The 27,076-nt window shown below is 44.2% G+C and overlaps 1 protein-coding gene across 1 annotated transcript in view; it reads left to right on the forward strand.

Annotated features, from left to right (window-relative positions):
- ANKFN1 (ankyrin repeat and fibronectin type III domain containing 1) overlaps nt 1–27,076 on the forward strand; it is a 1,096,304-nt gene that overhangs the window by 667,388 nt on the left and 401,840 nt on the right. The window contains exon 6 of the mRNA XM_077257596.1: nt 9,456–9,553. Within this exon, the coding sequence (XP_077113711.1) occupies nt 9,456–9,553 (98 nt within the window). The remainder of the gene's footprint in view (nt 1–9,455; nt 9,554–27,076) is intronic.

Consider the following 27,076-nt stretch of genomic DNA (forward strand, 5'->3'; position numbering starts at 1 on the left):
TTCCGCCCACAGAACTGCCGCTCACTGGATTTTTTTTCTTTTTCGGACCATTCTCTGTAAACCCTAGAGATAATTGTGCGTGAAAATCCCAGTAGATCAGCAGTTTCTGAAATACTCAGACCAGCCCTTCTGGCACCAACAACACATGCCACGTTCAAAGGCACTCAAATCACCTTTCTTCCCCATACTGATGCTCGGTTTGAACTGCAGGAGATTGTCTTGACCATGTCTACATGCCTAAATGCACTGAGTTGCCGCCATGTGATTGGCTGATTAGAAATTAAGTGTTAACAAGAAGTTGGACAGGTGTACCTAATAAAGGGCCAGTGAGTGTATATATATATATATATATATATATATATAGATAAAAAGAAAAGGAACAGCACACTTTCTACTTATCTTCGGGTGCACAGCCCCCAGGATACCAGTCCATATATCCAGGTAATTCAATAATTAGAAAAAACGAGGCAGCACTCCATCTTTGCAGTGTTTAGACGTGCAGGATTTTAATCAACCCACTGGTCTGGGCGACGTTTCGGCTCAGACTGAGCCTTTCTCAAGCAATATTATCCCCAAAATTCATAAGAGTCTGATAAATTCACCGGGACGCCCAATAATCTCCGGGGTTAATTCAATTTTCAGCAAGATGGGTATATTCCTAGATAAAGTCTTTAACCCTATAGTCAAAAGTGGAAAATCATATATCAGGGATACAACGGATTTTTTAAAAAAATTGGAAGGTATACAGTTGACTGAGGAGATTATTTTAGCGTCTTTTGACGTAGTATCCCTGTACACATCTATTGACCATGATAGGGGGTTACGGGCGGTGGATAAAAAATTGGATATGGCAAAATTTACTGCAGAAGGCAGGACCTTCTTATTAAGGTTGTTGGAAATAATATTAAAACGCAACTATTTTCTTTTTGGGGATTTGTTTTTTGCACAAAGGCGCGGAACTGCAATGGGGGCCAACATGGCCCCCGCATATGCTAATTTGGTAATGGAGGTACTGGAGGAGGACTTCGTCTATGTGTCCCACCACTTCCAAAATGTACTGGCGTGGTGGAGATACATAGACGACGTCTTCCTCCTGTGGACAGGTACTCAAAGGGCCTTGGAGGATTTCCATTGTTTTCTCAATACGATTGACGAGACAATTAAATTTACTTTGGTTTCATCCAGATTGGAAATTCAGTTTTTGGATGTAATGGTCACACAAAAGGAAGGGGCGCTCAATACAACACTTTTTGTTAAAAAAACTGATAGAAATAACCTATTGACATACGATAGCCAACATCCTCGTAGTATGCTAAAATCAATCCCGCTTAGTCAATTACTAAGAGTACGACGTATTGTTAAGGAAGATGATGAGGTTGATGTTGTGCTTGATAGGCTAACTGATAAGTTCCTAAGAAGGGGGTATCCGAAGAATTTATTAGAAAGAACCAAACAAATGGTGCTTAAACAAAATAGAGGGGATTTGATTAATAAACCATCGAGTGTAAAGAAAAGAAGGCAGTTGGATCGGATCCCATTGGTTACGACCTACGCTGAAGAGAGCAAGGAGGTTGCCAGAATAGTTAAAAAACATTGGGGGATGTTGGGTAAGTGCCTTCCTGATATTAGGGAGTTCAAGTTACCACCCATTTGTTCATATAAAAAGAGCAAAAATCTTGGCAACTATCTAGTTAAATCAGATATAGGAACAATGAAAAAAGGTTACCAGTCAACATTAACGGGCACAAATAAAAAAGGAAGCTTTCCTTGCCTGAACTGTGTGAATTGCACACACATGGTGAAGGGTAGTACATTTCAGCATCCACGGACAGGCAAGATATATAGGATTAATGAATTTTTGACATGCAGTTCTGAATTTGTTATATATCTCCTAATGTGCCCTTGTAATCTGTGGTATATTGGTGAGACCACATGTGAATTCAAGGTCAGAATGAACCAGCACCGGTATACAATAAGAAAGAAAAGGATGGATCTTCCGGTCCCCAAACATTTTGTTGAACAAAATCACTCTGAGAAGGATCTAAAGTGTAGGATTATAGATGTAGTTCCAGTACAAAGGAGAGGGGGGGATAGGGAAGGGATCCTCAAAAAGAAGGAATTAAAATGGATCTACGAACTAGACACCCTCAAGCCTAGAGGTTTAAATGTGGACTTCAAAATTCATACAGTTATGTAATTTGTAATTTATAATTTTTATGCTATTTTGAAGTATATGGTTCCTTATCCTTGAAGTATTTTTGAGGATGTGTGGTTACTTGGAAATTTATTTCCTTTATTTTAATATAAATTTTTATTTGTTCCCTATATTTTAACTGTTTTAGGTATATGCTCATTATGTGGGAGAACATGGTCGCACGAGGACGAAGAATTTTGATATGAAATTAATTGACAATAAATTTATAAACAAGATCTTTAGAGCTTTTAAAAAAAATTTCTGGATATGGTGGATTGCTGGCACAATTTATTAATATGAAATAAAAAAATTTTTTTGCCTATGAATTCTGTTGCTTAATTATGTCGGGGCATGAATATCTAAAGGAATGAGTGGTAAGGGTTGCACTACCTTTTAGCAGTCCAGTTTGTAACTGTTGACCCGGAGGGGCCAGCGGGGACATCTGGACGCTATATGGCGCCCGGAGACAGCCTAAAACTAAGGTGTCGTCCGGGTTGACAGGGTAGTGAAAAACACCCATTTAAAGGTAATAGATATCTCCGAAATATGCCTCAGCACAAGTATTGTACAAAAAAATATATAAGACAATATGCAGGTGACAGAGTGGATCACAGATACAATGGATTTGTAAGCGCACTAAATCCAACATATGGGCAAAATAGTGTGCCACAAGCAAGTTGATGATGGTTAGCGCTTATGCATAAACGCAGCGCTATGATATGGAGTTATTAGGCGCTTAAACGCAAGTGATGTAGCATCCAATTGGTCGGCAATCCACTACTTCCAGTAAGCGCCTAGACATGCGCAGTATGTATATCGATGACGCGCTTGGACATTTGATTTGAATTTGATTTGAAGATGGTAGAACTATGTAAAAAAAGTTGTTTTATGCCCCCGACTAGCTCGGCTGTGATTGATGCTTTTGAGAAGGCAGTTATGATGGAAATAGAGATACTAAGAGGTAATATGCAGAGGGAATTTCAACACCCCAATATATTGAGAGATGAATTTTTGGCATTGCAGGAGCTTGTCCATGACGGCGACGTCATCATTAAACACGCAGACAAGGGGGGTGCCGTCGTCGTCATGGACAGGTGTATGTATCTAAATGAAATCAATAGACAATTGCAGGACGAGGAGGTTTATGGTAGAATGGAAGGAGACCCCAGGTTTCGTATTGAGAAGGAAATCAAGTTATGCCTGAAAGAAGCCTTTGATTCTAAAATAATTGACCAAGATTTATTTTTATTTTTATTTGACTATCTACAAGTAGGGGCCCCTACAACCCCGGTGCTATATATTATCCCCAAAATTCATAAGAGTCTGATAAATCCACCGGGACGCCCAATAATCTCCGGGGTTAATTCAATTTTCAGCAAGATGGGTATATTCCTAGATAAAGTCTTTAACCCTATAGTCAAAAGTGGAAAATCATATATCAGGGATACAACGGATTTTTTAAAAAAATTGGAAGGTATACAGTTGACTGAGGAGATTATTTTAGCGTCTTTTGACGTAGTATCCCTGTACACATCTATTGACCATGATAGGGGGTTACGGGCGGTGGATAAAAAATTGGATATGGCAAAATTTACTGCAGAAGGCAGGACCTTCTTATTAAGGTTGTTGGAAATAATATTAAAACGCAACTATTTTCTTTTTGGGGATTTGTTTTTTGCACAAAGGCGCGGAACTGCAATGGGGGCCAACATGGCCCCCGCATATGCTAATTTGGTAATGGAGGTACTGGAGGAGGACTTCGTCTATGTGTCCCACCACTTCCAAAATGTACTGGCGTGGTGGAGATACATAGACGACGTCTTCCTCCTGTGGACAGGTACTCAAAGGGCCTTGGAGGATTTCCATTGTTTTCTCAATACGATTGACGAGACAATTAAATTTACTTTGGTTTCATCCAGATTGGAAATTCAGTTTTTGGATGTAATGGTCACACAAAAGGAAGGGGCGCTCAGTACAACACTTTTTGTTAAAAAAACTGATAGAAATAACCTATTGACATACGATAGCCAACATCCTCGTAGTATGCTAAAATCAATCCCGCTTAGTCAATTACTAAGAGTACGACGTATTGTTAAGGAAGATGATGAGGTTGATGTTGTGCTTGATAGGCTAACTGATAAGTTCCTAAGAAGGGGGTATCCGAAGAATTTATTAGAAAGAACCAAACAAATGGTGCTTAAACAAAATAGAGGGGATTTGATTAATAAACCATCGAGTGTAAAGAAAAGAAGGCAGTTGGATCGGATCCCATTGGTTACGACCTACGCTGAAGAGAGCAAGGAGGTTGCCAGAATAGTTAAAAAACATTGGGGGATGTTGGGTAAGTGCCTTCCTGATATTAGGGAGTTCAAGTTACCACCCATTTGTTCATATAAAAAGAGCAAAAATCTTGGCAACTATCTAGTTAAATCAGATATAGGAACAATGAAAAAAGGTTACCAGTCAACATTAACGGGCACAAATAAAAAAGGAAGCTTTCCTTGCCTGAACTGTGTGAATTGCACACACATGGTGAAGGGTAGTACATTTCAGCATCCACGGACAGGCAAGATATATAGGATTAATGAATTTTTGACATGCAGTTCTGAATTTGTTATATATCTCCTAATGTGCCCTTGTAATCTGTGGTATATTGGTGAGACCACATGTGAATTCAAGGTCAGAATGAACCAGCACCGGTATACAATAAGAAAGAAAAGGATGGATCTTCCGGTCCCCAAACATTTTGTTGAACAAAATCACTCTGAGAAGGATCTAAAGTGTAGGATTATAGATGTAGTTCCAGTACAAAGGAGAGGGGGGGATAGGGAAGGGATCCTCAAAAAGAAGGAATTAAAATGGATCTACGAACTAGACACCCTCAAGCCTAGAGGTTTAAATGTGGACTTCAAAATTCATACAGTTATGTAATTTGTAATTTATAATTTTTATGCTATTTTGAAGTATATGGTTCCTTATCCTTGAAGTATTTTTGAGGATGTGTGGTTACTTGGAAATTTATTTCCTTTATTTTAATATAAATTTTTATTTGTTCCCTATATTTTAACTGTTTTAGGTATATGCTCATTATGTGGGAGAACATGGTCGCACGAGGACGAAGAATTTTGATATGAAATTAATTGACAATAAATTTATAAACAAGATCTTTAGAGCTTTTAAAAAAATTTTCTGGATATGGTGGATTGCTGACACAATTTATTAATATGAAATAAAAAAATTTTTTTTGCCTATGAATTCTGTTGCTTAATTATGTCGGGGCATGAATATCTAAAGGAATGAGTGGTAAGGGTTGCACTACCTTTTAGCAGTCCAGTTTGTAACTGTTGACCCGGAGGGGCCAGCGGGGACATCTGGACGCTATATGGCGCCCGGAGACAGCCTAAAACTAAGGTGTCGTCCGGGTTGACAGGGTAGTGAAAAACACCCATTTAAAGGTAATTGATATCTCCGAAATATGCCTCAGCACAAGTATTGTACAAAAAAATATATAAGACAATATGCAGGTGACAGAGTGGATCACAGATACAATGGATTTGTAAGCGCACTAAATCCAACATATGGGCAAAATAGTGTGCCACAAGCAAGTTGATGATGGTTAGCGCTTATGCATAAACGCAGTGCTATGATATGGAGTTATTAGGCGCTTAAACGCAAGTGATGTAGCATCCAATTGGTCGGCAATCCACTACTTCCAGTAAGCGCCTAGACATGCGCAGTATGTATATCGATGACGCGCTTGGACATTTGATTTGAATTTGATTTGAAGATGGTAGAACTATGTAAAAAAAGTTGTTTTATGCCCCCGACTAGCTCGGCTGTGATTGATGCTTTTGAGAAGGCAGTTATGATGGAAATAGAGATACTAAGAGGTAATATGCAGAGGGAATTTCAACACCCCAATATATTGAGAGATGAATTTTTGGCATTGCAGGAGCTTGTCCATGACGGCGACGTCATCATTAAACACGCAGACAAGGGGGGTGCCGTCGTCGTCATGGACAGGTGTATGTATCTAAATGAAATCAATAGACAATTGCAGGACGAGGAGGTTTATGGTAGAATGGAAGGAGACCCCAGGTTTCGTATTGAGAAGGAAATCAAGTTATGCCTGAAAGAAGCCTTTGATTCTAAAATAATTGACCAAGATTTATTTTTATTTTTATTTGACTATCTACAAGTAGGGGCCCCTACAACCCCGGTGCTATATATTATCCCCAAAATTCATAAGAGTCTGATAAATCCACCGGGACGCCCAATAATCTCCGGGGTTAATTCAATTTTCAGCAAGATGGGTATATTCCTAGATAAAGTCTTTAACCCTATAGTCAAAAGTGGAAAATCATATATCAGGGATACAACGGATTTTTTTAAAAAATTGGAAGGTATACAGTTGACTGAGGAGATTATTTTAGCGTCTTTTGACGTAGTATCCCTGTACACATCTATTGACCATGATAGGGGGTTACGGGCGGTGGATAAAAAATTGGATATGGCAAAATTTACTGCAGAAGGCAGGACCTTCTTATTAAGGTTGTTGGAAATAATATTAAAACGCAACTATTTTCTTTTTGGGGATTTGTTTTTTGCACAAAGGCGCGGAACTGCAATGGGGGCCAACATGGCCCCCGCATATGCTAATTTGGTAATGGAGGTACTGGAGGAGGACTTCGTCTATGTGTCCCACCACTTCCAAAATGTACTGGCGTGGTGGAGATACATAGACGACGTCTTCCTCCTGTGGACAGGTACTCAAAGGGCCTTGGAGGATTTCCATTGTTTTCTCAATACGATTGACGAGACAATTAAATTTACTTTGGTTTCATCCAGATTGGAAATTCAGTTTTTGGATGTAATGGTCACACAAAAGGAAGGGGCGCTCAATACAACACTTTTTGTTAAAAAAACTGATAGAAATAACCTATTGACATACGATAGCCAACATCCTCGTAGTATGCTAAAATCAATCCCGCTTAGTCAATTACTAAGAGTACGACGTATTGTTAAGGAAGATGATGAGGTTGATGTTGTGCTTGATAGGCTAACTGATAAGTTCCTAAGAAGGGGGTATCCGAAGAATTTATTAGAAAGAACCAAACAAATGGTGCTTAAACAAAATAGAGGGGATTTGATTAATAAACCATCGAGTGTAAAGAAAAGAAGGCAGTTGGATCGGATCCCATTGGTTACGACCTACGCTGAAGAGAGCAAGGAGGTTGCCAGAATAGTTAAAAAACATTGGGGGATGTTGGGTAAGTGCCTTCCTGATATTAGGGAGCTCAAGATACCACCCATTTGTTCATATAAAAAGAGCAAAAATCTTGGCAACTATCTAGTTAAATCAGATATAGGAACAATGAAAAAAGGTTACCAGTCAACATTAACGGGCACAAATAAAAAAGGAAGCTTTCCTTGCCTGAACTGTGTGAATTGCACACACATGGTGAAGGGTAGTACATTTCAGCATCCACGGACAGGCAAGATATATAGGATTAATGAATTTTTGACATGCAGTTCTGAATTTGTTATATATCTCCTAATGTGCCCTTGTAATCTGTGGTATATTGGTGAGACCACATGTGAATTCAAGGTCAGAATGAACCAGCACCGGTATACAATAAGAAAGAAAAGGATGGATCTTCCGGTCCCCAAACATTTTGTTGAACAAAATCACTCTGAGAAGGATCTAAAGTGTAGGATTATAGATGTAGTTCCAGTACAAAGGAGAGGGGGGGATAGGGAAGGGATCCTCAAAAAGAAGGAATTAAAATGGATCTACGAACTAGACACCCTCAAGCCTAGAGGTTTAAATGTGGACTTCAAAATTCATACAGTTATGTAATTTGTAATTTATAATTTTTATGCTATTTTGAAGTATATGGTTCCTTATCCTTGAAGTATTTTTGAGGATGTGTGGTTACTTGGAAATTTATTTCCTTTATTTTAATATAAATTTTTATTTGTTCCCTATATTTTAACTGTTTTAGGTATATGCTCATTATGTGGGAGAACATGGTCGCACGAGGACGAAGAATTTTGATATGAAATTAATTGACAATAAATTTATAAACAAGATCTTTAGAGCTTTTAAAAAATTTTTCTGGATATGGTGGATTGCTGACACAATTTATTAATATGAAATAAAAAAAATTTTTTTGCCTATGAATTCTGTTGCTTAATTATGTCGGGGCATGAATATCTAAAGGAATGAGTGGTAAGGGTTGCACTACCTTTTAGCAGTCCAGTTTGTAACTGTTGACCCGGAGGGGCCAGCGGGGACATCTGGACGCTATATGGCGCCCGGAGACAGCCTAAAACTAAGGTGTCGTCCGGGTTGACAGGGTAGTGAAAAACACCCATTTAAAGGTAATAGATATCTCCGAAATATGCCTCAGCACAAGTATTGTACAAAAAAATATATAAGACAATATGCAGGTGACAGAGTGGATCACAGATACAATGGATTTGTAAGCGCACTAAATCCAACATATGGGCAAAATAGTGTGCCACAAGCAAGTTGATGATGGTTAGCGCTTATGCATAAACGCAGCGCTATGATATGGAGTTATTAGGCGCTTAAACGCAAGTGATGTAGCATCCAATTGGTCGGCAATCCACTACTTCCAGTAAGCGCCTAGACATGCGCAGTATGTATATCGATGACGCGCTTGGACATGCGCAGTTGGCATTAGCAGACGCTGAATATGGGGAATGGCGTCCTACATGCGGCACATGGGCTCTTCACTATTTAAGTATGTATATATGAAATGTGAGGTTATATTAGCTGCAATACACTCTGAATAGTTAACTAAATATGGGGATTTTAAATGTAAAACAATATATGAGCACAGAGCACAAAGCACTTTATAAATAAGCACCTTATAATATCGGTTCATGATGAACTGATCCGCACATGTACTTGGATTTGCACAATATATGAAGCATTTACTGTATGAATTATATATTCCCTTTGGCTATGATTATTGTTGGGAGTACTATAAATTGATACCTGTTTGTAAAACCCATTGCTTGAGAAAGGCTCAGTCTGAGCCGAAACGTCGCCCAGACCAGTGGGTTGATTAAAATCCTGCACGTCTAAACACTGCAAAGATGGAGTGCTGCCTCGTTTTTTCTAATTATATATATATATACATATATATATATTTTTTATTATTATTTTTTTTATGTGAATTGTTAATTGATTTCCAAATTTACTAATCTATATATCTCCTGTTTCTTGCAGTTGAGTGGAGCACCTCTGCTGATTTCCATCCATTGGCCGGTGAAGTCATTGTAGATAATCTGCAGTCTTTGAAATACACAATTCCAGGCCTCACTATGGTAAATTTCAGGTCACTCTAATTCTGTCTACAGTCAATTTACCAAGAATTTCTATTTGCTTCTGTTCTTACAATACACTTTCCTTTGAGAAACGTGTTACATTGTATACCTTTCTTGTCATGTCGGGATGCTGTTACCAGATAGCAATTGTCAATTAGCATGAAGCATTTTGAACCGTTACGCACACACATGCAGATCAGGAACATTGTTGTGTCACTGCTCTATGGATAACAGCATAATCTTTGTCAGAAAAAAATATGTCAATCCCTCTGAAGAAAATAGCTGTGACTGATGAGTAGAATAACACATGTGTATTTACCCCAGAGCTTCAGAAATTCCCTATGCATTATGACTGTGAAACAGATATAGCTCCTGCTTATCAGATTTTCTGGTGTACCTCTTCTCTCTTAGCATTCTTATAGCACTTTTGTACTCAGTCATGGTAATCAGCTCCTAAACGTACCTTGATTTTCTTTATTCTCCTAATAACTACTAATGTGATTATTTCTATGGGTTTTATTTTTAGAGGTTTTTTTTAGCACAGTGGCTAATAATAGTGCCTTCGTACAGTGTCCAGCTGTCTTCTGTGCCAATTGTTATGTATTCAGATCTAAATGAGTACTTTGTAATACAAATCCTGACCCAACATGGGTTTTGATCACCCAAACTGACAGCATTATAAGAAAATAACCTATTATGTTATAAGGTCAAGTCAGGTTTAGATTTGCCATAACACACAAGAATAATTTTAATTTGTTGGCAAAAAGTGCTAAAGATACGGAAGATTGAGCAAAGAATGTCCTTTGAAATCATGTACATGGCCTTGTTATAGCTGTGTCTTGAAAATCTTTGAGGTATACTTCATCTCCCATGGATTTCTGTGAACATGTACAATTTCATAAAGTGACATACAGAGAATTTGTGAACAAATTCCAAATGAAACGTTCAGAGAAAGAATTGTGGCGTTAAGTGTGATTTTAAGGAGCAAATCTCTTCTAGAAACACTGATCTGTGACCTCTTCGCTTGGAACCACACCGTTCTTCTGACATGCTTGAAAATATGCTCAGGATTATATGGCACAGATTGGGGGCTTCAAGAACAAAAGACCTCCTGGATTCTGGAAGATTTGGCTACTCTCTCAGGTTCAGCCATATCCTCATGAAAACTCCTGCAAAGCATTGCTTTCAGAAGGTTTAACTATGAAGTAGTTGTAAGGAGTTAAAAGCACAAGAAGAGTCTGGGGGCAGTTACCTTCTCGGCTCTGTGCCCGGAACCATTGAGCTGTGCCGCAGGTTCCCTAGGGGGGGCACTTGTAGACTGGGACAGAAGGGAAGCAGCCAGAGAGTGGGAAAGGGACGCACGCAGGAGACAGAGCAGCGTGCAGAGCAGCGTGCAGAGCAGCGTGCAGAGCAGGGTGCAGCTGTGCTCCAGAAGAGAGAGAGAAAGAGACTGCCCAGAAAGACTGCATCTTGTAGAGACTGCCCAGAAAGACTGCATCTTGTGAGTACATAAAGCGGACTCTGCTGTGACGGGAGAGGGGAACTTTGAGACCTGTTGAGAGACTACGACACCCTGGCCCCTGACTCCTGGTACAGAGACTTAACAGTGCAGAGCCCCTGTTTTCCTGGTACAGAGACTTAACAGTGCAGAGCCCCTGTTTTCCTGGTACAGAGACAACAGTGCGGAGCCCTGATTTTCTGGCTGTGCTGTAAAAGTTAAAGACTCAGAGCCTGTGCATACCACATTAACTCCCGAAACCCCAGGCAGCAGGCTCTCAGAGACTACTCTGCTCACGGACAACAGAGGGACGACAAGTGCCGCTGATTCTCGGCGCCTACGTTGGAGAAGACGACCCTCCAAGCAAGGCCTCATCAGACTGATAAGTGTTCTTTTCTCAAGAAATCCTGCTTAATTCTGTTATATTGTTTAACTCCCGTATTTTTGCATTGTTTTATTGCTAGTTATCTTCCATTGCTTCCTCCCTGCGAGGAGAACCTAATTCCTGTTATTAAATCCCTCAACTGTTGGTCTGTCTGTTCCGTGGTGACATACTCAGTACCTGCACGCTATTACATTTGGCGTAGTCGGCAGGATGTCACATGGTAGCGTGGACAGGGCAGACCAAGCAGCTGGGGAAGTTCCCAGGTCTAGCACTTCCCTGGGAGCCATGTTGAATAATTTGCCAAGGTTCACTGGGAACAATGTAATGTTGTGGAGTTGGACAGAGCGTATCCGGAAAATGATGCGGATGCACCCCATGACACCAGCCCTGGAGGCAGAAATTGCATTGATGGCCCTGGAGGGGGAGGCGCGGGATTCTGTCATGCATAGGTCCCCCCGGGAGAGAGATACCCTGGACAAAGTGCTGCGCATACTTGAGGAAACGCATGGGGACCCCACTGACGTAGGGGAACTTCACATGCGACTGTTTCACCGGGTACAACGGGAGGGGGAGACCGTGACCCAATTCATGAACGCCCTACAAGAGCTTCACACTGCTATCAGATGAAAGGACGGTGTAGGGATATGGTCAGTTGATGTGGTGCTCCGAGATCAGCTAGTGACAGGACTGCATGACGCAATGATGAAACAGGCACTGCGAGAGCGCATGCGAGTAAAGCCAGACATGACTTTCTCTGAGGTTGACAGTGAGGCGCATGTGCGAGAACAAGAACAGGGAGTGACGGGGCTGGTAGGAAGGGTGCAGAGCGGGGAGGTAACCACCACCACAGGCAATATTCCCCAGTGGGTGGAGGACCTGAGAATGGAGATTAGACAGGTCCGTGAAGAAATGGCGGCCTCCAGAAGAACTCTGGCAGAGGGGCCTGGCCCTCTGGTGCGAGACAGAGAAGCTGCCCCCCGAAGTGAGGGTGAAACTACCAGGAGGAGAAGCCCTCTTACATGCTACACTTGTGGAGAGTCCGGCCACATTGCTCGATGGTGTCCCCGGCGGAGCCTACCATCCCCGCATCCTCCTTTAAACTAGGTGGCTCTGGGCTTGAGGGGCGCCGCTCAGAGCGTGAAGAACAGAGGAGGAGGAGTAAAAGTCCCCACAGCCTTTTTTCCATGTGCCCTCTGGTCTGGGCAGAAATCAATAGAAGAGCAGTGCGATGCTTGATAGACACCGGCTCACAAGTGACCACCATGCCTGAGAGATATTTCCGCCATCACTTCACAGAGGCGCTACGGCCCAAATGGGGCCCTGTGATCAAACTTATGGCGGCCAATCACTTGCCCATCCCAGTCGCAGGGGTGGTATGGATGAACATAGAGGTCTGCGGAAAAGACCTCGGGAGGAGAGGAGTGGTACTGGTGGATGGAGAGGTAGCTAAAGACCATACCGTGACCCTGGGCATGAATGTGTTAAAAGACCTTGGAAGCCTCGTTTTCAACGAGTCCCCGGAACAGTTCCTACAACAATGGAGCGACCAAACCCCCCAGAGAAGGGTCTTCCAACAACTGATACTGACCGCCCAGGTCCGGGAAGCATACAGCGATGGAAAGGAACTCGGCAAAGTCGTCGTCCCCGCCTCAGTCAATCGAGTGTTGCCCCCTGGGCAGACAGTGCTTCCCCTGCCTGTACGAGCTGGCATCCCGCTGGAGGGGGTCGAAGTCCAAATTGAGCCCAGCAGAGCCGACCAGCTGCCGTCAGGAATATTGGTCGCACGGTCCCTGGCTACTGTGCGGGATGGAACTGTCCTTGTGCGCTGCATCAATTTGGGGGAGACAGATCCAACTTTGCCCCCTAGAAGCGAAGTCACTCAAGTCCTGGGCCTTCCAGACGAGTTGGTCCCCACTGAGGCGGTACAGCTGAAAGCAAGGCCAGAAGATCCGTGGCTGGTGACCGTCAAGGCGGAGGCAGCTCCGGACCCCAGGTTAATGCAAGAAGGGCGCCAGATACTGGAACGCATGAGGGCGGAGCTCTCGGAACTTACTCCGCAGCAGGTACCTCAGGTAGAAGCTGTATTGGGGAAATTTCAGGATGCGTTCGCCAAAGATGAAGATGACTTTGGATGGACCACGGCCATTACCCACGAGATACCCACCGGGGATGCGGCACCAATCTGGGAACAGTACCACCAAATACCTCCACAGATGTACCAGGAGGTGAAGGGAATGCTGTCACACTTGCTAAAGAAGGGAGTTATACGTGAGAGTCAGAGCCCGTGGGCTGCCCCTATCGTCTTGGTGAGAAAGAAAGACGGGTCCCTGCGGTTCTGTGTGGACTATCAGTGGCTCAACGCTTGAACAGTGCGGGACCCGTACCCACTGCCCAGGATAGAGGAGTCCCTGACGGCACTAGGGAATGCCAGATATTTCTCCACGTTAGACTTGGCCAGCGGCTACTCGCAGGTGCCCATGTCTGAGCAAGACCGAGCCAAGACGGCTTTCATCCTTCCAATGGGACTGTATGAGTTCGACCGGATGCCCTTCGGCCTAGCAAACGCCCCAGGAACATTTCGGCGACTCATGGAGAGATGTCTGGGAGACCTGAACTTTGAAGCCACTTTGATCTACTTGGATGATATCATCGTCTTTGCCCCCACCTTTGAGGAGCATCTGCAGAGATTAGAGCAAGTTCTGAGTTGGCTACAGAAGTATGGCTTGAAAGTGAAACCCCAGAAATGTCACCTCTTACGTACCGAGATTGCATACTTGGGACATGTTGTCTCCGCTGAGGGGGTGAGGCCTTCCCAGGAGAAGATCGCTGCGGTACAAGAGTGGCCAACTCCAAAAACGGTGAAAGATGTGCGTGCATTCCGGGGACTCACGGGATACTTCAGATGCTTTGTAAAAGACTTTACCCGCCTTGCTAATCCACTCCAGGAGCTGTTGAGGGGAGTGCCCTCTTGCACCAAAACAGGAACATACAGTGGGGGAAGCATCAGGAGGAAGCATTCTTGGCTTTGAAGAAGGCTCTGACGGAGGCCCCCATGCTGGCCTACGCTGACTTCACACAACCGTTCATCTTGCACACTGACGGGAGCCTGCAGGGCCTTGGGGCTGTACTGTCGCAGATGCAGGACGGGAAAGAGCGCGTCATCGCATACGCCAGTCGGTCTCTGCATGACTCAGAAAGGAATCCAGAAAACTACAGTTCATTCAAGCTGGAGTTGTTGGCGCTGGTGTGGGCAATGACTGAGAAGTTCGCGGAATATCTGGCTGGCTCAGAAGTTCATGTACGCACCGATAACAATCCGTTGGCCCATCTCGAGAATGCCAAGTTAGGCACCCTAGAACAACGTTGGGTAGCCCGAATGGCCAAGTTCCGATACAGAATTTCGTATAAAAGAGGAGCTGAGAATGTACATGCGGATTCCCTCTCCCGAGTAAACTATCGCAAACCAGCACCCAGCCAGGATGAAGAACTGGAAGATGTAGAGGTTCCAGGTTTTGGAGAGACTGCCAGGACGGTGGCAGCGGCACGGAAAATTGAACAGGAAGAGGCCTGTGTGAATTTGCTGGAGCAGCCCCGTGATGAGTGGGTCCGAGTACAGCAGGAGGATCCGGAGCTAGCTCAGTTGAGAAGGTGGGTCGTGTTTGAACAAATGCCCAATCGACATGAGAGGAGGTCCATGTCACCTGAAGTACTGAAGATGCTACACCAGTGGGAGAGGCTCGAGTTGCGGGATGGTATCCTGTACCGGAAGGTATTCCTGCAAACAGAACTCAGTCTTGTATGGCAGACAGTGATTCCCTCGTCCATGATAAACCAGGTGGCTAAGGAAGCACATGAGAAAGGAGCATACTTTGGGCCAGAAAAGACTTTCCAGTGGTTACAGCGCCTATTTTATCACCCCCACTTAAGGAACACTGTGGATAAAGTATGTCGGCAATGCAGAAGTTGTGAGCTGGTCAAACCACCAGAACAACGAGCTCCCACAGAGACGGTGAGGTCTTCTGGCCGCATGGACCTACTGGCAATAGATTACTTGACAATTGGACCAGCACATCAAGGTTATGAGCATTGTTTAGTGATGATAGACCACTTTACTAAATTTGCCGTAGTGACGCCCACGCGGGACCAGACTGCCGAGTCTGCCGCTTACGCAATCTGCAAACACTTCATTCAGGTTTTCAGGTGTCCCAAGTGCATCCATTCTGATCAAGGGGCCTGCTTCCTCGGAAGAGTGATGGAGGAGCTGCACCAGCTGTACAAAATAGATAAGTCCCGGACCACCCCTTGTCATCCACAGGGGAATGGGGCTTGTGAAAGATTTAACCGCACTCTGATTCAAATGCTGAGGACCCTGGAGGAGGACCAGAAGGCGAAGTGGACGGAGTCCGTCCCTGAATTGGTGTGGGCGTATAACAATCATAAACAGAGCACCACCGGATTCACCCCCTACTCTCTGTTCTTTGGCTGACCCAGAAAGGGACTGGCAGAGCTGGCGCTGGAACCCAGGACTACCCACAGACGGGGGTGTACTCCTGGGTTCAAGAACATCGTCGTCGGCTGCGGACAATTCAACGTCTAGTGCAGGACCGGCTGCAAGAATTGGAGCATCCCCAGGTAGCTCCTCAAAAGGGGACAGCCCTGCGGCCTGGAGACCAAGTTTTAGTGAGGGAAAAGCGCCCACACAACAAACTGGAGTACCGGTGGGAGAAAAGGCCGAACCGAGTGAAGCGGCAGCTTGGCAACGGGGGTCCCGTTTATGAGGTCCAGCCTGAAACGGAAGAAGGGACTCCCACCCGCACGCTGCATAGGAAAATGTTGCGCCCATGTTTGTCTCGAGATCCTGAATCAGTCCAATTGGCTCCAGCACCCCCACCGGCTGCGCCAGTGATCAATGTAGATGTGGAAGACGAGGAAGACTCCGAATCTCTTCCAGTGAACCCAGGAACAGGGCTGGTGCCAGATTCTACCAACGTATCGGAGGAAGCCTCGACTCCTCCCACAGCAGCTGACACCACCGCCCCTGCTGGTTTGAGATGCTCTGAACGTTCAACGGCTGGTGTACCCCCTGTTCGCTACAATCAGGACGAGTTCATCTGGCAGCAGATTGTGCAAGGACTAGAAGATTGCCAACAGGAGCTCCTGAAGATCTCGCCCGTGGAATGGCGAGCAGAAAGAGGGGGGGAATGTAAGGAGTTAAAAGCACAAGAAGAGTCTGGGGGCGGTTACCTTCTCGGCTCTGTGCCCGGAACCATTGAACTGTGCCGCAGGTTCCCTAGGGGAGGCACTTGTAGACTGGGACAGAAGGGAAGCAGCCAGAGAGCGGGAAAGGGACGCATGCAGGAGACAGAGCAGCGTGCAGAGCAGCTTGCAGAGCAGCGTGCAGAGCAGCTTGCAGAGCAGCGTGCAGAGCAGGGTGCAGCTGTGCTCCAGAAGAGAGAGAGAAAGAGACTGCCCAGAAAGACTGCATCTTGTAGAGACTGCCCAGAGAGACTGCATCTTGTACATAAAGCGGACTCTGCTGTGACGGGAGAGTGTTGTGAATTCGGTTTGTGGGCTCCCCCGGTGGTTTGTTATGGTAGTGTCTCTTATGTGCCTTCCTCCATCTCTGATTACCTGTCGCCACCCTCTAGGGGAGTTTCCTATTTAAGGCTGCTTGGCTGTTAGTCACATGCCGGCCAACAATGTGCTAGTAGCATTCTGTTGCATTCACCTGCCTGAAGTTCCAGTTCAGCTAAGTTGAATTTGTTTCTTGTTTTGCTATTTTTGTCCAGCTATCTGCAATGTGACTCTTCAGTGCTGGAAGCTCTTGTGGACAGAAAATTACTACTCCAGTGGCATGAGTTGTCACTGGAGTTTAAAGTAATTTCTGGATGGTGTTTTTGAATAGTGATTTTTAGGTCGACCGTGAAGTATCTCTTTCCTGTCCTTCTGCTATCTAGTAAGCGGACCTCACTGTGCTAAATCTGCTGTTCATCCTACGTATGTCATTTCCTCTGAACTCACCGTCAATATCTGTGGGGGCCTACTATCATCTTTTGGGGTTCCTCACTGGAGGTAAGGCAGGCCTGTATATTCCTCTAATAGGGGTAGTTAGATCTCCGGCTGGCGCGTGGTGTCTAGGGCATCGTAGGTACATCCCCCGGCTACTGTAAGTGTTGGGTCAGGTTCAGGTCACGGTCGACCTTAGTTTCCATCACCCGAGAGCTAGTCCGTTTTGTATTTTTTTTCCCATGGTCATTGGGGTAACCATAACAGTTTGGCCGGCCTGTAAAAAATCTATGTGTTAAAATATGCACTAAAGTAGGAAGGAGAAGAAAAGGTTTTTTTTTTCTGTGTTTGAAAGTGCACCTTAGTTTGATCATTTGTATTCCTTGCTTAAACTGCAGTCTTCAGCCTTTTTTTTTCTCCTCTCCTCTTAACCTTTGAATGCTTGGGTTACACCCATTTGAAACATGGATCCACAGAGTTTAGTTGCAGGTTTGAATAACCTTGCGACAAAAGTACAGAACCTACAAGATTTTGTTATACGTGCTCCAATGTCTGAACCTAAGATTCCTCTGCCTGAATACTTTACCGGAGACAGATCCCGGTTTTTGAGTTTCAGAGAAAATTGCAAATTGTTTTTGTCTCTGAGATCTCACTCTGCTGGTGATCAGACTCAACAAGTTAAAATTGTTATCTCTCTACTGCGCGGCGACCCACAAAGTTGGGCATTTGCATTATCGCCAGGGGATCCTGCGTTGTTAAATGTAGATGCGTTTTTTCAGGCTTTGGGGTTGCTTTATGAAGAACCTAATTTGGAGATTTTGGCTGAGAAAGCCTTGATAGCTCTTTCCCAAGGGCAAGATGAAGCTGAGATATACTGCCAGAAATTCCGTAAATGGTCGGTGCTTACTAAATGGAATGAGTGCGCTTTAGCAGCTAATTTCAGAGAAGGTCTCTCTGATGCCGTGAAGGATGTCATGGTGGGGTTCCCTGTGCCTACAGGTCTGAATGATGCCATGAAATTGGCTATCCAGATTGATCGGCGTTTGCGGGAGCGCAAATCTGTGCACCATATGGCGGGGTCTTCTGAGGAAAAATCTGTGCACCATATGGCGGTATCTTCTGAGCAAAAACCTGTGCACCATATGGCGGTGTCTTCTGAGCAAAGACCTGTGCACCATTTGGCGGTGACCTCTGAAAAGGCATTAGAGCATATGCAATGCGATCGTGTCTTGTCTAGAGGCGAACGTCAAAATTACAGGCGCAAAAATGGATTGTGCTTCTACTGTGGAGATCCAGCTCATGTTATATCAGCATGCTCTAAACGTATAAATAAGGTTGATAAAAAGGTTGATAAATCTTTTTCTACAGGTACCTTGCAGTCAAAATTTCTTTTGTCCGTGACATTGATTTGTACCTTATCATCTGTGACTGTGAATGCTTATGTGGATTCTGGCGCCGCTCTGAGTCTCATGGATTGGTCCTTTGCCAAGCGTTGTGGGTTTGATTTGGAGCCGTTGGAAGTTTCTATTCCCCTGAAGGGTATTGATTCTACACCTTTGGCTAGCAATAAACCACAATATTGGACACAAGTGACTATGCGTCTTACCCCAGACCATCAGGAGATTATTCGTTTCCTTGTATTATATAACCTACATGATGTCTTAGTGCTTGGATTACCATGGTTACAGATTCATAATCCCGTCTTGGACTGGAAATCTATGTCTGTGTTGAGCTGGGGATGTCGGGGTATTCATGGGGATGCACCTTTGGTTCCTATTTCTTCATCTACTCCCTCTGAGATCCCAGCATTTCTGTCAGATTTTTATGATGTCTTTCAAGAGCCTAAAGTTGATTCTCTCCCTCCCCACAGAGAGTGTGACTGCGCTATTGAATTGATCCCCGGTAGTAAGTTTCCTAAGGGTCGCTTGTTTAATTTGTCTGTACCTGAACATACTGCTATGCGGGAGTATATCAGAGAATCCTTGGAAAAGGGTCATATTCGCCCCTCGTTGTCTCCACTAGGGGCAGGATTTTTCTTTGTAGGTAAAAAGGATGGTTCATTGAGACCTTGTATCGACTATCGACTTTTGAATAAGATTACAGTTAAATACCAGTACCCGTTACCTTTACTGACTGATCTGTTTGCTCGTATAAAGGGGGCTAAGTGGTTCACTAAGATCGATCTACGTGGTGCGTATAATTTGGTGCGGATTAAGCAGGGGGATGAGTGGAAGACCGCATTTAATACGCCTGAAGGCCATTTTGAGTATTTGGTAATGCCTTTCGGTCTCGCAAATGCCCCTTCCGTTTTTCAGTCCTTTATGCACGATATTTTCCGTGAATATCTGGATAAGTTTATGATTGTGTATTTGGATGATATTCTTGTTTTTTCGGAGGACTGGGAATCTCACGTTCAACAGGTCAGGAGAGTTTTTCAGGTTTTGCGAGCTAATTCTCTTTTTGTAAAGGGCTCAAAGTGTAGTTTTGGAGTTCAGAGAATTTCCTTTTTGGGATATATTTTTTCCCCTTCATCTATGGAGATGGACCCTGTCAAGGTCCAGGCTATTTGTGATTGGATGCAACCTACTTCTTTGAAGAGTCTGCAAAAGTTCTTGGGTTTTGCTAATTTCTATCGCCGATTTATAGCGGGTTTTTCTGCCATTGCTAAACCTTTGACTGATTTGACCAAAAAGGGTGCTGATGTTGCTAATTGGTCCTCTGCGGCTGTGGAGGCCTTTCAAGAGCTTAAGCGCCGCTTTTCTTCCGCTCCTGTGTTGCGCCAACCTGATGTGTTACTTCCGTTCCAGGTTGAGGTGGATGCTTCGGAGATCGGAGCAGGTGCAGTTTTGTCGCAGAAAGATCCTGACTGCTCAGTAATGAGACCATGTGCGTTTTTCTCCCGAAAGTTTTCGCCCGCTGAGCGAAATTATGATGTGGGAAATCGGGAACTTCTGGCCATGAAGTGGGCGTTTGAGGAGTGGCGTCATTGGCTTGAGGGTGCTAGACACCAGGTGGTGGTCCTCACTGACCACAAGAATCTAATTTATCTTGAGTCGGCCAGGCGTCTGAATCCTAGACAGGCGCGCTGGTCGTTGTTTTTCTCCCGATTTAACTTTGTGGTGTCATATCTGCCTGGGTCCAAGAATGTGAAGGCGGATGCCCTCTCTAGGAGTTTTGAGCCTGACTCGCCTGGTGATTCCGAACCTACCGGCATCCTGAAGGATGGGGTGATATTGTCAGCTGTCTCCCCAGACCTGCGGCGTTCTTTGCAGGAGTTTCAGGTGGATAGGCCTGATCGCTGTCCGCCTGGTAGACTGTTTGTCCCTGATGATTGGACCAGTAGAGTTATCTCGGAGGTTCATTCTTCCGCGTTGACAGGTCATCCTGGAATTTTTGGCACCAGGGATTTGGTGTCTAGGTCCTTCTGGTGGCCTTCTTTGTCTCGAGATGTGCGCATGTTTGTGCAGTCTTGTGATGTTTGTGCTCGGGCCAAGCCCTGCTGTTCTAGGGCCAGTGGGTTGTTGTTGCCCTTGCCTATTCCTAAGAGGCCTTGGACGCACATCTCTATGGACTTTATTTCTGACCTTCCGGTTTCTCGTAGGATGTCTGTCATCTGGGTGATTTGTGACCGTTTTTCCAAGATGGTTCATTTGGTACCTTTACCCAAATTGCCCTCCTCCTCTGAGTTGGTTCCTCTATTTTTTCAGAATGTGGTGCGTTTGCATGGTATTCCTGAGAATATAGTGTCTGACAGGGGTACTCAGTTTGTGTCTAGATTTTGGCGGACGTTCTGTGCCAGGATGGGTATCGATTTGTCTTTTTCGTCTGCATTCCATCCTCAGACTAATGGCCAGACTGAGCGTACTAATCAGACCTTGGAGACTTACTTGAGGTGTTTTGTGTCCGCTGATCAGGATGATTGGCTTGACTTTTTGCCATTGGCAGAGTTTGCCCTTAACAATCGGGCTAGTTCTGCCACTTTGGTTTCTCCATTTTTTTGTAATTCAGGGTTTCACCCTCGGTTTTCGTCCGGTCAATTGGAGTCTTCGGATTGTCCTGGAGTGGATGCTGTGGTTGATAGGATGCATCAGATTTGGGGACAGGTTGTGGACAATCTGAAGTTGTCCCAGGAGAAGACTCAACAGTTCACTAATCGTCATCGGCGTATTGGTCCTCGTCTTTGTGTTGGGGACCTGGTGTGGCTGTCTTCTCGATTTGTTCCTATGAAGGTCTCGTCTCCTAAGTTTAAGCCTCGGTTTATCGGCCCTTATAGGATTCTGGAGGTTCTTAATCCTGTGTCCTTTCGTTTGGACCTCCCAGCATCTTTTAATATCCATAATGTTTTCCATCGGTCATTATTGCGGAGGTATGAGGTACCGGTTGTTCCTTCTGCTGATCCACCTGCTCCTGTGTTGGTTGAGGGTGAATTGGAGTATGTGGTGGAAAAGATCTTGGACTCCCGTGTTTCCAGACGGAAACTTCAGTATCTGGTTAAGTGGAAAGGTTATGGCCAGGAGGATAATTCTTGGGTGACAGCATCCGATGTTCATGCTCCCGATTTGGTTCGTGCATTTCATAATGCTCATCCAGGTCGCCCTGGTGGTTCTGGTGAGGGTTCGGTGCCCCCTCCTTAAGGGGGGGGGTACTGTTGTGAATTCGGTTTGTGGGCTCCCCCGGTGGTTTGTTATGGTAGTGTCTCTTATGTGCCTTCCTCCATCTCTGATTACCTGTCGCCACCCTCTAGGGGAGTTTCCTATTTAAGGCTGCTTGGCTGTTAGTCACATGCCGGCCAACAATGTGCTAGTAGCATTCTGTTGCATTCACCTGCCTCAAGTTCCAGTTCAGCTAAGTTGAATTTGTTTCTTGTTTTGCTATTTTTGTCCAGCTATCTGCAATGTGACTCTTCAGTGCTGGAAGCTCTTGTGGACAGAAAATTACTACTCCAGTGGCATGAGTTGTCACTGGAGTTTAAAGTAATTTCTGGATGGTGTTTTTGAATAGTGATTTTTAGGTCGACCGTGAAGTATCTCTTTCCTGTCCTTCTGCTATCTAGTAAGCGGACCTCACTGTGCTAAATCTGCTGTTCATCCTACGTATGTCATTTCCTCTGAACTCACCGTCAATATCTGTGGGGGCCTACTATCATCTTTTGGGGTTCCTCACTGGAGGTAAGGCAGGCCTGTATATTCCTCTAATAGGGGTAGTTAGATCTCCGGCTGGCGCGTGGTGTCTAGGGCATCGTAGGTACATCCCCCGGCTACTGTAAGTGTTGGGTCAGGTTCAGGTCACGGTCGACCTTAGTTTCCATCACCCGAGAGCTAGTCCGTTTTGTATTTTTTTTCCCATGGTCATTGGGGTAACCATAACAGGAGAGGGGCGCTTTGAGACCTGTTGAGAGACTATGACACCCTGGCCCCTGACTCCTGGTACAGAGACTTAACAGTGCTGAGCCCCTGTTTTCCTGGTACAGAGACAACAGTGCGGAGCCCTGATTTTCTGGCTGTGCTGTAAAAGTTAAAGACTCAGAGCCTGTGCATACCACATTAAGTCCCGAAACCCCAGGCAGCAGGCTCTCAGAGACTACTCTGCTCACGGGCAACAGAGGGACGACAAGTGCCGCTGATTCTCGGCGCCTACGTTGGAGAAGACGACCCTCCAAGCAAGTCCTCATCAGACTGATAAGTGTTCTTTTCTCAAGAAATCCTGCTTAATTCTGTTATATTGTTTAACTCCCGTATTTTTGCATTGTTTTATTGCTAGTTATCTTCCATTGCTTCCTCCCTGCGAGGAGAACCTAATTCCTGTTATTAAATCCCTCAACTGTTGGTCTGTCTGTTCCGTGGTGACATACTCAGTACCTGCATGCTATTACCTAGTCATGGAGGAGGACTGGAGAAAGAACAAAAGAGGTGTGAAGGGGCATGTAAGAGACATGGTGGGATGTGACTGGAAAAGAGGGCAAAAAACATCTTCAGGAAATTCTGGTGTGCAAGTTGTCAAGTAAATTCTATAATAACCTGAACTTTAGACTTCTGGTGCAGACATAATTTGTCCCTAAAAGTTATTCACAGCAAATACAGTACACATTCTAAATATTCTGGAAATAAAAAAGCACAAATTATGATTAAAAGATTTATAGTTTCATACAATGAAAAAGACTAACATGAAACTGAAAAACCCTATTGATGCTGAAAATCCTAAATGGTTTCTGAATTGTGACATGGAAATGATAGGATATCATATCGCATAAATTTGTAAATGCACTCCTCAACATTAAAAATGCAGTACCAATAAAGAAAAATCATAGAGTTATGGAAATTAAAGGATTAATAGTCATGTTAATTATATGCAAAAGATATTCAGTATAAATTATGAGCATCATGTGCAGAAATACAAGCACTTACAGCCTTGGCATTCTATTAATGAGGGTATTAATGATTGTCTAAAGAATATTCTAATATGCTTATTGCACTTGGGCATGCAGTATCACAGAAAAATCCAATATAAGTGCCCCAAAAAATCTATTCACCGACTAAAGCACTAAATTACCAAATAAATCAAATACACAATAAAACATAACATTTACTAATATTGTAGATAAAAAACAACATTCACGACCTAAAAACGTCTTTTGTTTGGCAGAAAAAAGATACAGGGTGCACTCAATCCCTAATACGAAAGCTATCTGTGCCCTACCTTACCGCGGAGGTTGGCACCCTATATAACCTGCACAATGGCGCCCCCGCTCAACGTAGGCTATCCCTGACTCACCCTGGAAAAACTCTTAAGTGTGGAAATAGAAAGACAAACAGCAGACCATACAAATCAGACAAACAGATACATATAATCGTCGATTAAATAATGTGCTGTATAAATAAAGCACATAAATTAAAGTGCAAAGAAGTGTGCTCCTCCTATAGACAATAGTGCACACTCAATACATAATTGCACATATTCCCATATAGCCTATAATACCTTTGTGGGAATATACTCTGCACCTAAATCCATTCTGCCTGCCTGCGGGGGTTGGCACCCTAACTTCCTGCGCAAATGGCGCCCCCGCTCTCGTTGTCTGGCCCTAATGTGCCCTAACAGTGCCTGATAGCAAAGATAAATATATATACATAAATTTCAGATAGAGCATTGTTGTGAATTCTGCTTTTGGGCTCCCTCCGGTGGTTCTAGGTGGTAATGCAGTTGCCCCTGAGTTACAGCCCTGGTCAGGTGTATCTGCTGATTGCAGATCTGACTGGGGTATTTAGGCGTGCAGGATTCATTAGTCCTTGCCAGTTGTCAATTGTTGTTGGGAGGTGTAGGACCTCTGCCTGGTTCCTCTTGCCTTTCTGCCAAATCAGCAAAGATAAGTGTCTGGTTCTTTTTCCCTGTGGCACACATGTTGTGTGCTTCACAATTCAGTGCTATTCTTTGTGTTTTCTTGTACAGCTTAGATTGTGTCAGTATTTTCTCAGTCTTGCTGGATTCTCTGGAGTGGCAGATATACATTCCATGTCTTTAGTTAGATTGTGGAACTTTTTGTATTATCTGCTGTGGATATTTTTGGAAGGGTTTTAATACTGACCGCCTAGTTATCTGTCCTATCCTTTCCTATTTAGCTAGAGTGGCCTCTTTTGCTAAATCCTGTTTTCTACCTGCGTGTGTCTATTCTTCTCCTACTCACAGTCATTATTTGTGGGGGGCTGCCTATCCTTTGGGGGTCTGCTCTGAGGCAAGATAGCATTCCTATTTCCATCTATAGGAGTTTTTAGTCCTCCGACTGTGTCGAGGTGTCTAGGGAGTGTTAGGCACACCCCACGGCTACTTCTAGTTGCAGTGTTAGTTCAGGATTGCGGTCAGTACAGGTTCCACCGTCTCCAGAGAAAGTTTCATGCTGCTCCAAGGTCACCAGATCATAACAGAGCATGCCTGACGGCTGATCGGAACCTGTGGTTTTGGGATGGATATTATTCCCCACTGCAGTATCGGGCACACTTCTCCGAATTGATTTATCTCCTTACCCTTCATTCAGATAAGTGGTCATTGTTTGAGTATGTCTCCTGATGAACCGACCTCGGGGAAACGCGTTGAGATGAACATACTTAATGTATAATTGTGTGTTATTGTTGATAATCGTCAGTTTAACCTGCATGCTCTATCTGAAATTTATGTATATATATTTATCTTTGCTATCAGGCACTGTTAGGGCGCATTAGGGCCAGACAACGAGAGCGGGGGCGCCATTTGCGCAGGACGTTAGGGTGCCAACCCCCGCAGGCAGGCAGAGTGGATTTAGGTGCAGAGTATATTCCCGCAAGGGTATTATAGGCTATATGGGAATATGTGCAATTATGTATTGAGTGTGCACTATTGTCTATAGGAGGAGCACACTTCTTTGCACTTTAATTTATGTGCTTTATTTATACAGCACATTAGTTAATCGACGATTATATGTATCTATTTGTCTGATTTGTATGGTCTGCTGTTTGTCTTTCTATTTCCACACTTGAGAGTTTTTCCAGGGTGAGTCAGGGATAGCCTACGTTGAGCGGGGGCGCCATTGCGCAGGTTATATAGGGTGCCAACCTCCGCGGTAAGGTAGGGCACAGATAGCTTTCGTATTAGGGATTGAGTGCACCCTGTATCTTTTTTCAGCCAAACAAAAGACGTTTTTAGGTCGTGAATGTTGTTTTTTATCTACAATATTAGTAAATGTTATGTTTTATTGTGTATTTGATTTATTTGGTAATTTAGTGCTTTAGTCGGTGAATAGCACTTGGGCATGGAAATAATCAAGATCCACTAATGGCAGCTCCATTTCAATTGTTTACCAATGAAGTCCCAGAAGTGCGTGATTGGAGACAAGTCCAGAGACAGTGCAGGCCATTGTAGCACATATGGCTTAGCCCTGTCATGTTTAAAAATGGATTCTTAAACACTTTGGATAAATGGCCATATCACTGGTTCTACAATTGATCCATTCTGTACTGCCAGTGAAATTTTATGTCACATACCAAATATAAGGATGCATGTTCACGGCATTGGGCTATGAGCCAGACATCCAACTACAGGTGTTTCGTTGACTTAATGCCCCTGCTCTCAAAGGCTATCATCGTGCAGTACAAAATGACCGCTTTTGTCCTAGGGCCCTTTCACACATCAGTTTTTTGCCATCAGTCACAATCCGTCGAATTTTGAAAAAAACGGATCCAGCGACTGATGCCGCCGAATCTGTTTTTTTCTCATAAACTTGTATTAGCGGCGGATTGCGATGGATGGCCTCACGTTTCATCCGTCGTTCGCCAGATCCGTCGAAAATTGTTTGTCCTGCGGCCGGAGAAAACGGGCATAGTAACGTTTTTGTGTCCGTTGAAAAAACGGACAGAGATGGATCTGTCGCTGTCTGTCGTTTGCTAGAATGGAACCCTATGGCACTGGATCCGTTAAATGATGGAATCCGGTGACAGATTCCGTTTTTTATACTGAGCATGCTTCGATTTTTTTTAGGATCCAATTAGCCAGATGTGGCGAAAAAATAAATCCGTTGCATCAGTTTTTCACAATCTGCGACAGATTCCATCGATCTGTCAAGCCAACGGATTGTGACTGATGGCAAAAAACTGATGCGTGAAAGGGGCCT

This window comes from Ranitomeya variabilis, chromosome 4, assembly GCF_051348905.1.
Source record: "Ranitomeya variabilis isolate aRanVar5 chromosome 4, aRanVar5.hap1, whole genome shotgun sequence".
NCBI lineage: Eukaryota > Metazoa > Chordata > Amphibia > Anura > Dendrobatidae > Ranitomeya > Ranitomeya variabilis.